The sequence below is a fragment of the Etheostoma spectabile genome, unplaced genomic scaffold, assembly GCF_008692095.1.
Source record: "Etheostoma spectabile isolate EspeVRDwgs_2016 unplaced genomic scaffold, UIUC_Espe_1.0 scaffold378, whole genome shotgun sequence".
In the NCBI taxonomy this organism is placed as follows: Eukaryota; Metazoa; Chordata; class Actinopteri; order Perciformes; family Percidae; genus Etheostoma; species Etheostoma spectabile.
Window position 1 is genome coordinate 355,336 of NW_022605595.1, and position 11,237 is coordinate 366,572.

The 11,237-nt window shown below is 42.0% G+C and overlaps 2 protein-coding genes across 3 annotated transcripts in view; one reads left to right on the plus strand and one right to left on the minus strand.

Annotated features, from left to right (window-relative positions):
• Positions 1-11,237, plus strand: part of LOC116686444 (oocyte zinc finger protein XlCOF7.1-like) — a 588,898-nt gene that overhangs the window by 212,163 nt on the left and 365,498 nt on the right. The window lies entirely within an intron of this gene.
• LOC116686451 (oocyte zinc finger protein XlCOF6-like) overlaps positions 735-11,237 on the minus strand; it is a 36,432-nt gene continuing 25,929 nt past the window's right edge. Inside the window, exon 5 of one of the 2 annotated variants that reach the window (XM_032511473.1) lies at positions 735-1,190. In XM_032511473.1, the coding sequence (XP_032367364.1) occupies positions 907-1,190 (284 nt within the window). In that variant the 3' untranslated portion in view covers positions 735-906. Of the gene's footprint in view, positions 1,191-10,968; positions 11,051-11,237 lie in introns of those variants that run through there. The other variant, XM_032511472.1, reaches the window with a different exon arrangement.

Here is an 11,237-nt window from a genome sequence, read left to right on the forward strand (position 1 = left end):
CTTTAGTTTTACAGTTATTTTTGGAATTTATGGTCAATAAACAGAAATTGACAGAAACAGAAATTAGGAATTATTGAGACTAAAATTAAAGGAATGGATGTTGATGATAATCACAGACTGGAATATGTCAACTTTTACTCAAGACTATTTCAACACTCTTCCATTTGTTTTACTGCTAATAAATTGATAATAAGCCCAAATGAATGAAAGTAAAGATTTGTACTTGACTTGGCAAGAGCGTTGGAATCAATCATGTTTTTTGGGGATTAAAAAAACATTGATATAGGACAACATGAGGACAACTGAGGACAACATGAGGACAACATGAGACTGAGGCAACTGAAGACAACATGAGACAACATGAAGACAACATGGGTCAACACATGAAGAAGACAACATGAAGACAACATGAAGACAACATGAGGACAACATGAAGACAACATGAAGACAACATGAGGACAACATGAGGACAACATGAGGACAACTAGCGCCACATCCATAGATGCTTCTGTTGCCGCTAACGTCTGTTTTCGGAACATCAGATAGCATCGCAAGCCTTAAAGTGGCTATTCCGGTAGCCATCGTTTAGGCACCGGTGCCGTATTAGCGCCAAACTTTAACATGTGCCATTAACGTGAACAGAAATGTAGTTGCCTGTATCTTTTCACAGCAACCCTCCATGGAGATCTATCAGCCTGCTTTACTTTAGGAAACAGCACCAGTAAAAAGGTTTACACTATTATTGTTGTTAAATGACGCAATGATCCGCGGTTCACATGCACGCCGAACCGTGAGTGTTGATCCATGCGGACCACGGATCAACTGTGGTCCGTTACACTACAAGTCTCAAAATCTGGTCTTTGGTCTCTGGTTGTAATAGTGGATGTGAGTTCCTGGCTCTAGTACTCAACAGTCCTCTCCATCAGCTTCTGTTTCCATCGGACCAACACATTTATGTGATTTGATATCAGAACACCAGGCAAATCTTCTGTTACAAACTTTGCAGCTGAAAGGTTTTTCTCCTGTGTGGATTCTCATGTGTGGCCGTAAACTCCAACTATGTGGAAAAGATTTCTTACAGACTGAGCAGCTGAAAGGTTTTTCTCCCGTATGAGTTATCATGTGTCTCTTCAGATGTCCCTTGTGGACAAATCTTTTATCACAAAATAAGCAGCTGAAAGGTTTCTCTCCTGTGTGTTGTTTCATGTGATATTTTAAATTTCCACTCTGTGTAAAAGATTTCATACAGAATGAGCAGCTGAAAGGTTTCTCTCCTGTGTGGATTCTCATGTGTCTATTCAGATTTTCTTTGCATACCAATCTTTTCCCACACTCAGAGCAGCTTAATGTTTTCTTACGTCTTGAACCATGTTTCAGAGAGTTTAAATCTGACTGAGGTTTTCTGGTCTCCTTCCAATCAGCACTGTCATCAGTCTCAGGTTCAGAAGAGTCTCCAATCTGGTCTTCAGTCTTTGTTTGTAAAAGTGGATGTGGATGTGAGTTCCTGGCTGGTTCTGGTCCTCCACAGTCCTCTCCATCAGCTTCTGTTACCATGTGTTGAGTTTGTCTTTGATGAAGCTGTGAGGACTGAGCTTCCTCTTCATCATCTTCACCCTTCACAGGAACAGGAGTGAATGGGAACTTGGTGATATCAGCCTCCTCCAGCTCTTGAAGCTGCTCTCCCTCCTGACTGCTCCACAGTTCCTCCTGTTCCTCTTTAATGTGTGGGGGGGCCTCTGGCTGCTGCTGGTCCACACTGGCGCTACACTCCTGCTGCTCTGGAGGAACCTCTTCTTTAACCACCGACAGCTGCTGAACATCTGCAGGAAACAGGAAACAGAATGAAACAGACACATTACTGACCACCAACCAATGAAAATAATAACCATTAATGATGCAATGGATTGTTTTCTCAAGATTATAGCTGATGAACAGCTAAAGGGTAAACAAACTACTTCTGCAGGTAAATGAAGGATCAGGTTAAAATGGAAGACAAGTTCATCTGGTCTGAATTCTTCTTCAACTGAATGTTGATTCTGAACATAAAAGGTACAATGTTTTCATATAAAATGTAGAGAAGGCTCTGGCAGTACAACCTTGTATGCAAAAGATGGATCTCTGTGTCCTGACACTCTATTTCTATTAATATTAGTATTAATCATGTAGTCTGTTTAATTTTTATTACAGCAGCCTGCACAGCTGCGTAGATCAGGCAGACGTAGGGCTGGTCACCGAGCATCGTTACCTTTATGGCACTGAACAAATGCGTCTGAGCACGCAAGCTTATCTGTCCTCTCTGCATAGAGAGCAGAGCTCCGACCGACCAACACACACGCAGGTGCGTGGATGGAGTAAACTACATCGGCTCTGCAGCTTTGTTGAAGTCACAGCGAGTCACGGCAATGCCGATAAAGCGGTTTCATGTGTGGTTACAGTTTTTCAAAGCTGATGATCTTAACAGCGTGCCGGAAGCGGGTGCTGTATATGTATATTAGCCTGTACACAATGTAATTTGTTTATCTCTTTACTAATTATTTTGTGTTGTGGCAAAAAGGTTTCTCTTTTTTTGTTAATTTTGGTCATGTTCGGATTGATACCAATCCTGAGCTACTCTGAGTGAGTAGTTACAAGAACTGTTTTGATTCACAATTAAGGTGGAAAATGTTTGTGTTTAATGTATTTTTGTTGGTGTTGAAATGGATTTTGACACATCCAACACATGGTATTTTCAAAAGTATTGTTAAGGAACCGGCATTGGCACCGGATCGAAAGATTTTGAATGATGCCCAGCCCTAGGCAGATGTTAGGTTAGGCAGGGTGCTGTCGCACATGGCGTGTGTAAACTTCATCTCCAACCTGTAGTTCTGCTGCTCTGATTCGACCGTGTGAGCGAGAACAGAGAGCCCGGTCAGCTGGGAGTCGGCTAGTCAGGCGAAGGTGCAGGTGCGGTTTTCCTTTGCCTTCTGCCATTGCTGGCATAGTTGGAGACTTGGTAGGTAGTACCCTGTTGAACCTAGACCAGAAGTTGTCTTTTCAGGATCTGGCTCTGCCTGTAGCCCCTTCTGCTTAAGAGCTTCAACTGTGGGTAGACCAAGAGACGTGAGGATTTTACTGGACTGCACCATAAGAAGGGGATGATCAAAGTCTGCAATATCACATGAGACATTGATATTCAGGACTGTCAGAGACCCAATGGTGGCCTGGATATTGGACTTTACGGAACAAATCTTGCATTCCCATGCAACTCTGAAGTGTGGTGTTGAGGTGGATTAAAATGGAACTCAATCCGGTGGTACGTAGCAAGGAGCTCGTTCAGGTTAGGATGCCTCACTGCGAAGGCCGCGGCCACCTTCCTCTCAGCACCATTCTCAGAGTAGAGCTCGGCCGTGGTGCCGTGGCAAGCAGTAAACCTCCGCAGTGCCTTAGGGAAGGCATCAGAGTCTACAGCAGTCAGAAGGTCCAAATGAACAGCTCGGGTCTTAAGGAATTGTGTTATGGAGGCCCCATGTCTTCTCTGTTTGACGTACTTTATCACCTGAAAAGGGCCGACACACTAGTTCACACCATGAACCGCTGGCCGCCACGTGAAGCTGTTGGGCATTATCTTGAACAGGTCCTCTTAGGGGTTGTATTTTTCTGGATCAGGTACAGATGTGTTCGGGCAAGTAGGGGTAACCCCGCAGAACATGGATCGTCAGAGCTGTCTGCCAGGTTGGGCCAATCATCTGGGGTCTGCAACTGGAAGGAGGGTCCATTACTATACCAGTTTGATTTGGCAAGGTCAGCTAAGGGCTTGCCTTGGATCAGATCGTCCACAGGTTGTCCAATTTTAGGTTGAATAGCAGATCATAAACTTAATTAGGAGCGCTAAACTCAGTTTTACCGTCCAGTGTCTGGCTGTTTTGGACTCTCTCTGGGATTTTAACGGTGGTATATCAATATAAATATTATTTTTTAAGCCGTTTTGTTGATTTGGGATTTACTTAAGCATAATGGACATTTTTGTTCATCAAATTGTCAGAAATAAAAGGCAAATGCGTATAGACTTCTATATTATTATTTTAGAAGTAATCTTATCGCTTTTTTGTGGTCCTAGTAGCTGTCCAATTCTAACCCAAAGAGACCCAAAGAGATAAATCCAACAATGTCCAGATGATCAGCTGCTGAATCCTGTGAATGATAATCCAAGAAGGTTCTGATAAACCCCTGCCTCTTTGTTCTCCTCAGCTTGATTCTGATGAAGCTGTGACGACGTATTGTTCCTGATCTGTTGATGCCAGGCAAATCCTTTGTCACAAACACTGAAGCTAAATGGTTTTTCTCGTGTGTGAATTATCATGTGTTTCTTCAGATTTCCCCTTTCATTGAAAGCTTTACCGCACACTGTGCAGCTGAAAGGTCTCTCTCCCGTGTGTATTCTCATGTGAGTTTGTAAACTTCCGCTCTGTGTAAAACGTTTTCTACATAATGAGCAGCTAAAAGGTTTCTCTCCTGTGTGAGTTATCATGTGTCTCTTCAGATTTTCCTTGCGGGCAAATCCTCTTCCACACGCACAGCAGCTGAATGTGTTCTTAAACAAATCATGTTGTAGAGAGTTTAAAGCTGACTGAGGTTCTCTGGTCTCCCTCCAATCAGCACTGTCATCAGCCTCAGGTTCAGAAGAGTCTCCAGTCTGGTCTTCAGTCTCTGGTTGTGAAAGTGGATGTGAGTTCCTGGCTGGTTCTGGTCCTCCACAGTCTTCTTCATCAGCTTCTGTTTCAATGTGTTGAGTTTGTCTTTGATGAAGATGTGAGGACTGAGCTTCCTCTTCATCATCTTCACTCTTCACAGGGACAGGAGTGAATGGGAACTTGGTGATATCAGCCTCCTTCAGCCCTTGAAGCTGCTCTCCTTCCTGACTGCTCCACAGTTCCTCCTGCTCCTCTTTAATGTGTGTGGGGGCCTCTGGCTCCTGCTGTTCCACACCGGAGCTACACTCCTGCTGCTCTGGGGGAACCTCTTCTTTAGCCACCACTGCAGGAAACAGGAAAGACACACTGAGGAAAACCGAGACTTAATGCTAAGTAGGGTTAGAACAGTGTGCGTTCTAGAAATAGGCTAAATTGTTTTAAAAATCTCGATGTACACATGCTCAACAGTTACATCTCAGGATGTGCAATGTCAAGTCAGGCAAATTAACCCAAACACATCATGTTACAACGATACTGCTGCTTATTTAAGCTGATTTCCGACCTGGGGGAGTTTTGCAGTTCTTAAGCATTTTTTTCTAATGTTCCGACTGGACCAATTGGGGGATTATCAAGTTTATGTGACTGCAGTTCCTGTACATCTTCCAGCCTTTTAACCTAGGTCTATGTTTATTGGTCCAACTTATAAGTCCCGCACCCACAGCCCGCCATCTTCAGAAGCCATGCCGTCTGTTTTAGGAAAACAATATTGACTACTTGAATAATTACTTGACTACGTGACTTACTATGAGAATGGGCAGAATGCTAAACTCTGAAAAGTGGACTGATGCCGGGGATCATAGGACATAGGACGCAGGAGCTTTCGTCTTCTGTGTTTCTCTATTAAGTACTACAGCCTATTCTTTAAACGCTGCCGTTTGAACTCCGTTGTGAGGATCCAGGCAAGGGACAACAGAACAGTGTTTCCCATACAGATTAATTTGTGGCAGCGCGCTACACAATCAACACCGGCGTTTCGTTAATTTGTTTTTTAACTTTATTTAAAACACTTGTTCAGCTGCATTTCTGTTCCCTGCTCTCGTCACTCTCTACACACACACACACACACACACACACACACACACACACACACACACACACACACACACACACACACACACACACTTCCCCTCCCATCTGTGCACACGGCGTTGTCTCCATGATTCTCATTTTAGTGTTGCCAACTTAGCGATTTTGTAGCTAGATTTAGCAACTTTTTCAGACCCCCTTAGCTAACTTTTTCACAAAAGCGACTAGCGGCTACCAGTGTCTGCTGCTGCTAGCCATCTGTATAGATATGTGTAGATGTTTTTTGTTGTAATAATAGTTTTAGACAGCTGGGGACTTATTTTGATACACTAGTTAGGGCATAGAATCGAATATTGTTAGGGAGTAGTAGTTAGTCACATAGTTTTCAGATTTATCTATCATATAATCAAGAATATAATAGAACTAAAGGGAGACTTGGCATACAGCCCGATCCGGTTGGGGAGAGTTCTAGCCCGGCCGGGCTGTGATGTGTTCTGTGATGCCATGTTCAACTGCTACACTGCAGTGCCCTGCTACGTCCTGCAACGTCCTGCTACGTCCTGCTACGTCCTGCTACGTCCTGCTACGTCCTGCTACGTTCTGCTACGTCCTGCTACGTCCTGCAACGTCCTGCTACGTCCTGCTACGTCCTGCTACGTCCTGCTACGTCCTGCTGTGCCTTGTAATGCCGCACAGCGTCCTGCTATGCCATGAACTACTACAAAGAACTGCAGAAAACAGCAGAAAACAGCTACCAGCCAGGCTGAAACTAATATATGTAGGCTAAAGCTAATATAGTTAGGCTAAAGCTAATTTATTTAGGCTAAAGCTAATATAGCTAGCATACACTGGAAATGTAACACTAATCTACTACAAGTCTGTGTCTGGTCTAACGTCATTTCCACTGATTTAATTGTTCTTAGATGCACAGAGTTTGTTGCTAGTGCGCGTGACGTCTGATCAGTTTATCAAACTAACGAGCTAACAAGCTAACGAGCTAACGAGCTGGCCCCGCTAGCCGACCACAACCTGGAATTTAGAGGAAGCAACATGACGTCATCATTATTCTTTAGTCTGGACTGATTATTATATGAATACGACGGTGTCATGCTAGTCAACCAGCAGAACAGGAACCTGCTGAAAACAGTTAATAATAATAATAATAATAATAATAATAATAATAATAATAATAAATACTGTATTAATCCCACAAGGGTAAATTACAATTTACATTCTGTTGTTATTACACACATGCTCAGGTCCTATACTTTCTTTCCTTCCTTTATCCTTTCCTTCCTTTATCCTTTCTTTCCTTCTTCCTTTTGTCCTTTCTTCTATCCTTTCTTTCATTATCCCTTCTCTCCTTCTTTCTTTCTTTCTTTCTTTCGTTGATTTGATCGACAGATGTGTAAAACTGAGTTTCTCTAGAGAATCATGCCAAAGCAAAACTTTGTGTTCACCGGAGAGGTGCTCAGACTTTTCTTGGAAAGAAGTCAGAAAACATGAAAAAATCATTAAAGAAATGTTATTCGACTAACCCCCGAACACTCGACTAATCGACTCAGAAGGAGCAGTCCTCAATGTAACGTTCCTGTATAATAAATATGAATGAATGTATTGTTAGTTAGGTGTTAAAGCATTAAAGTTCAAGAAAGAATGGTTCACATTACATAATAATAATAATGCATACTTTAGAAAATATCCTTTTTTATCTTCTATGTAAATGCACTCCCCTACAAAATCCCCGCCGTAGTCGAGGAGGATTTATTATTTCCAAATAAAGTTATTTATGTCATCTTTAATCTTTTAAAAATTACTAATATCACATTACAGTGGTGGTCATAAGATTACATGCCCATGCTTAAGTTGACTAAAAAGAGGAATAAAAAAATCATCTTTTGTAAATAGATCTTAATGCCTTAATTAAAAAAAAGGGAAAATCCACCTTTTAAGGAAATCAATTTAGTTTATGACTGAACAATGTTTCATAAATAAATAAATGTTCTTCCTTAAAATACAGGGGGCATAAGTATACACCCCCCTATGTTAAATTCAAGGGGCATAAGTATACACCCCCCTATGTTAAATTACAGGGGGCATAAGTATACACCCCCCTATGTTAAAAAATACAGGGATAAGTATACACCCCCATGTTAAAATACAGGGGCAAGTATACACCCCCTATGTTAAAATAACAGGGGGCATAAGTATACACCCCCCTATGTTAAAAACAGGGGGCAGGGTATACAACACCCCTATGTTAATTCCATAGAGTCAGGTTTTTACTATTAAAGACCAGTTATTTCATGGATCAGGCAACCATTGCTCTTGATAAAGTTCCCTTGGCTTTGTGTATGTCTTTTATGTGTGTATGGTGTGATATGTCTCACCAGACTCATGTAAATAATCCACTACTTTTAGCTGTATAGAGCAGCATATCCACCAGATCCATGTAAATAATCACTACTTTTAGCGTGTATAGCAGCATATCTCAACAGACTCCATGTAAATAATCATCTTTTAGCGTTTATAGAGCAGCATATCTCCACAGACTCCATGTAAATAATCACTACTTTTAGCGTGTATAGAGCAGCATATCTCCACCAGACTCCATGTTAAATATCACTACTTTTAGCGTGTATAGAGCAGCATATCTCCACGACTCAGTAAATAATCTACTTTTAGCGTGTATAGAGCAGCATATCCCACCAGAATCCATGTAATACTCACTTTTAGTGTGTAGAGCAGCCTATCTCCACCAGACTCCATGTAAAATATCACTACTTTTAGCCTGTAAGTAGCAGCATACCTCACAGACTCCATGTAAATATCACTACTTTTAGCGTTAAGAGAGCAATCTCACATGTAATGGTGGAATAAGAGTTTATCCAACCAGACCAGAGTGGTGATTGTTGGAACAGAGGAAAGAGAACAAGACGGCTTTTAGTAGTTTTATTTAGTTTCTGTCCACTTTGAATGAACTGTGTTTTACGATGATAAAAGTAGTGATTATTTACATGGAGTCTGGTGGGTGGCGACGGCCTGTTAAAGAGCGAAGTTCCAACAGATGTGTCTGAATAAATGTTATTCCACCGTCCTATCGTCATATGTCGCTGAGAGAGAGAGCCCAGGAAGGAGAGAAAGACCAGCTGAAGGTTTAATGGACTAACCTGCTCTGGGGACCCGGAGCTGAGGGTTGAAAACAGCGCCAGTAGTTCCCGTGTCGCTCGTTCTCTCTTTGAACGACAAAGTTCCTCGTACCTGCTATCGTTCTTTCAAACAGCCCAAATATCTCTTCAGCAGCCGCAGTTAGTCGCTGCTCCACCAACGCTCTCAGCATCTGGACTTTACACATTTTACCTCTTTCTAACACAACAAAGACCCTCTGCTAACACTGCTTTCTAAGAGACGCCATCTTGGACAAAGGAGGAAATTAGCCGCGGTCAGGACTACAGCTTCCGGTGCAGATCTGTTGGTGAGCTTCAAAATAAAAGTCCGGAAAGTGTTAAAGACTTCCTCAGAAATACAAAGAAGATTAATGATTAAAATACACTGGCAGCCAAGATGATATTTTACTGACGTTAGCATGTAGCTCTCATTTAGAATGGGTTGAAAGACAACAGCAAAACCTCAACGCTGGTTTTAATGAAATCAAATAAAGAGAAAACAGTCAAAAAACGATATTACAGCAGCCTACTTCTTTGTCCATCTTCTGCAAAGAAAAGCAGAGGAGAACTCAGTCAGCACAAAATCATCGGATAAGGGCTGTGATGGTTATTTATTTGTGATTTAGAACAAACTCACTGTGAAGCAATCATAAAATAAGCTTTATTTCTTTTTCTCTACTGTACAATAACAAATTCAAGTAATTACAAAATACTAGTTCTTGTGGTATACAATTGGACTTGAGCATGTTATGTTAATTGCATATAATAATAATAATGTATACTTAATTAGTCCCTCAAAGGGAAATTACAATTTACACTCTGTTGTTATTACACATTACATAGATGCTCAGGTCCTATAAATGCACTATATGGAGAGATGTCAGAGTGGGGGGGCTGCCCATGGAAAAGCACACTGAGCAGTTGGGGGTTTGGTGCCTTGTTCAAGAGCACTCAAGAGCTACCAGTTCACCACCATACTTTGGTCCGTAAGGGGACTTGAACCGGAAACCGGGAACTTAACCGAACTCCCTACGGACTGAGCTACTGCCATCCCCAACATGATGTGTTAAAGCCCGCCCATTTCTAGCACTTATGGTAATTGTTATGCACTGCTACCTGGTAACGATCCATGTCGTACCTGAACCGTCATGATCCGGGACGCACCCGCGTTGACTGGCTTGATTTGAATTTAGAAAAGAATGGTTGAACGCTGGTCAGCTAACCAGGGCCCAACCCTGGTCACTGGTGTGAAAGAGATACAAGTGCAACAGAGAAAGAGTCTGTAGACAAGAAGACAGTTATAACCTCTGGGGTATCGGAAGCAGTTACCACCAGCTCCTCTCTTACAACTCTCATGACGCTGGGAGCCAAGATCAGAAGGGAGACAAACATGGAGACTCAGGATCATGGAGACTCGGGATCAACTACAAATGCAGAGCCAAAACCAAAGTAGACATCTCAAGAGCAGAAGTCAGAGTAACAATGTAAACAACATCAGTGAATATCTTGTCAGAGATTCACTGTTGTACTCAAACAGGTTCAACAGTCTCCCAGATAAGACACATGTGGAAACAGTTCAAGTACAATTCAGGTTTGAAGAAACACATGAGAATCCACACAGGTGACCAAGCCATATTCTGGCAAAACATGTAGAAAAGATTTCAGACAAAATAGTGGCTTGTTGGTTCAATTCAGGAAACCTACATAGGTGAAAAGCCGTATGTTTGCAAGAACTAATTTTAGTTTTGCTCTTGTTAGTTTTAGTTACTCTGATGAACCTGTGACAACTGATGACCAACACATTTATGGTTCCTGAGCTGTTTAGGCCAAATAAATCTTTGTTCACAAATACTACAGCTGTATTTTTTCTCTCCTGTGTGGATTCTCATGTGTTTCCTTAAATCTCCATTCCGCTTAAAACAATTCCTACAGACTGAGCAGCTAATTGTTTCTCTCCTGTATGGGTTCTTATGTGTTTCTTCAGATTATTTGTGGTCCCAAATCTCCTCCCACACTAAGAGCAGCTGAATCTTTTCTTACATCTCGAATCATGTTTCAGAGAGTTTAAAGCTGACTGAGGTTCTCTAGTCCCCTTCCAATTAGCACTGTCACCAGTCTCAGGTTCAGAAGAGTCTCCAGTCTGGTCTTCAGTTTCTGGTTGTAAAAGTGGAATTGAGTTCCTGGCTGGTTCTGTTCCTCCACGGTCCTCTCCATCAGCTTCTGTTTCCATGTGTGAGGACGGAGCTTCCTCTTCATCATCTTCACTCTTCACAGGGACAGGAGGGAATGGGAACTTGGTGATATCAGCCTCCTC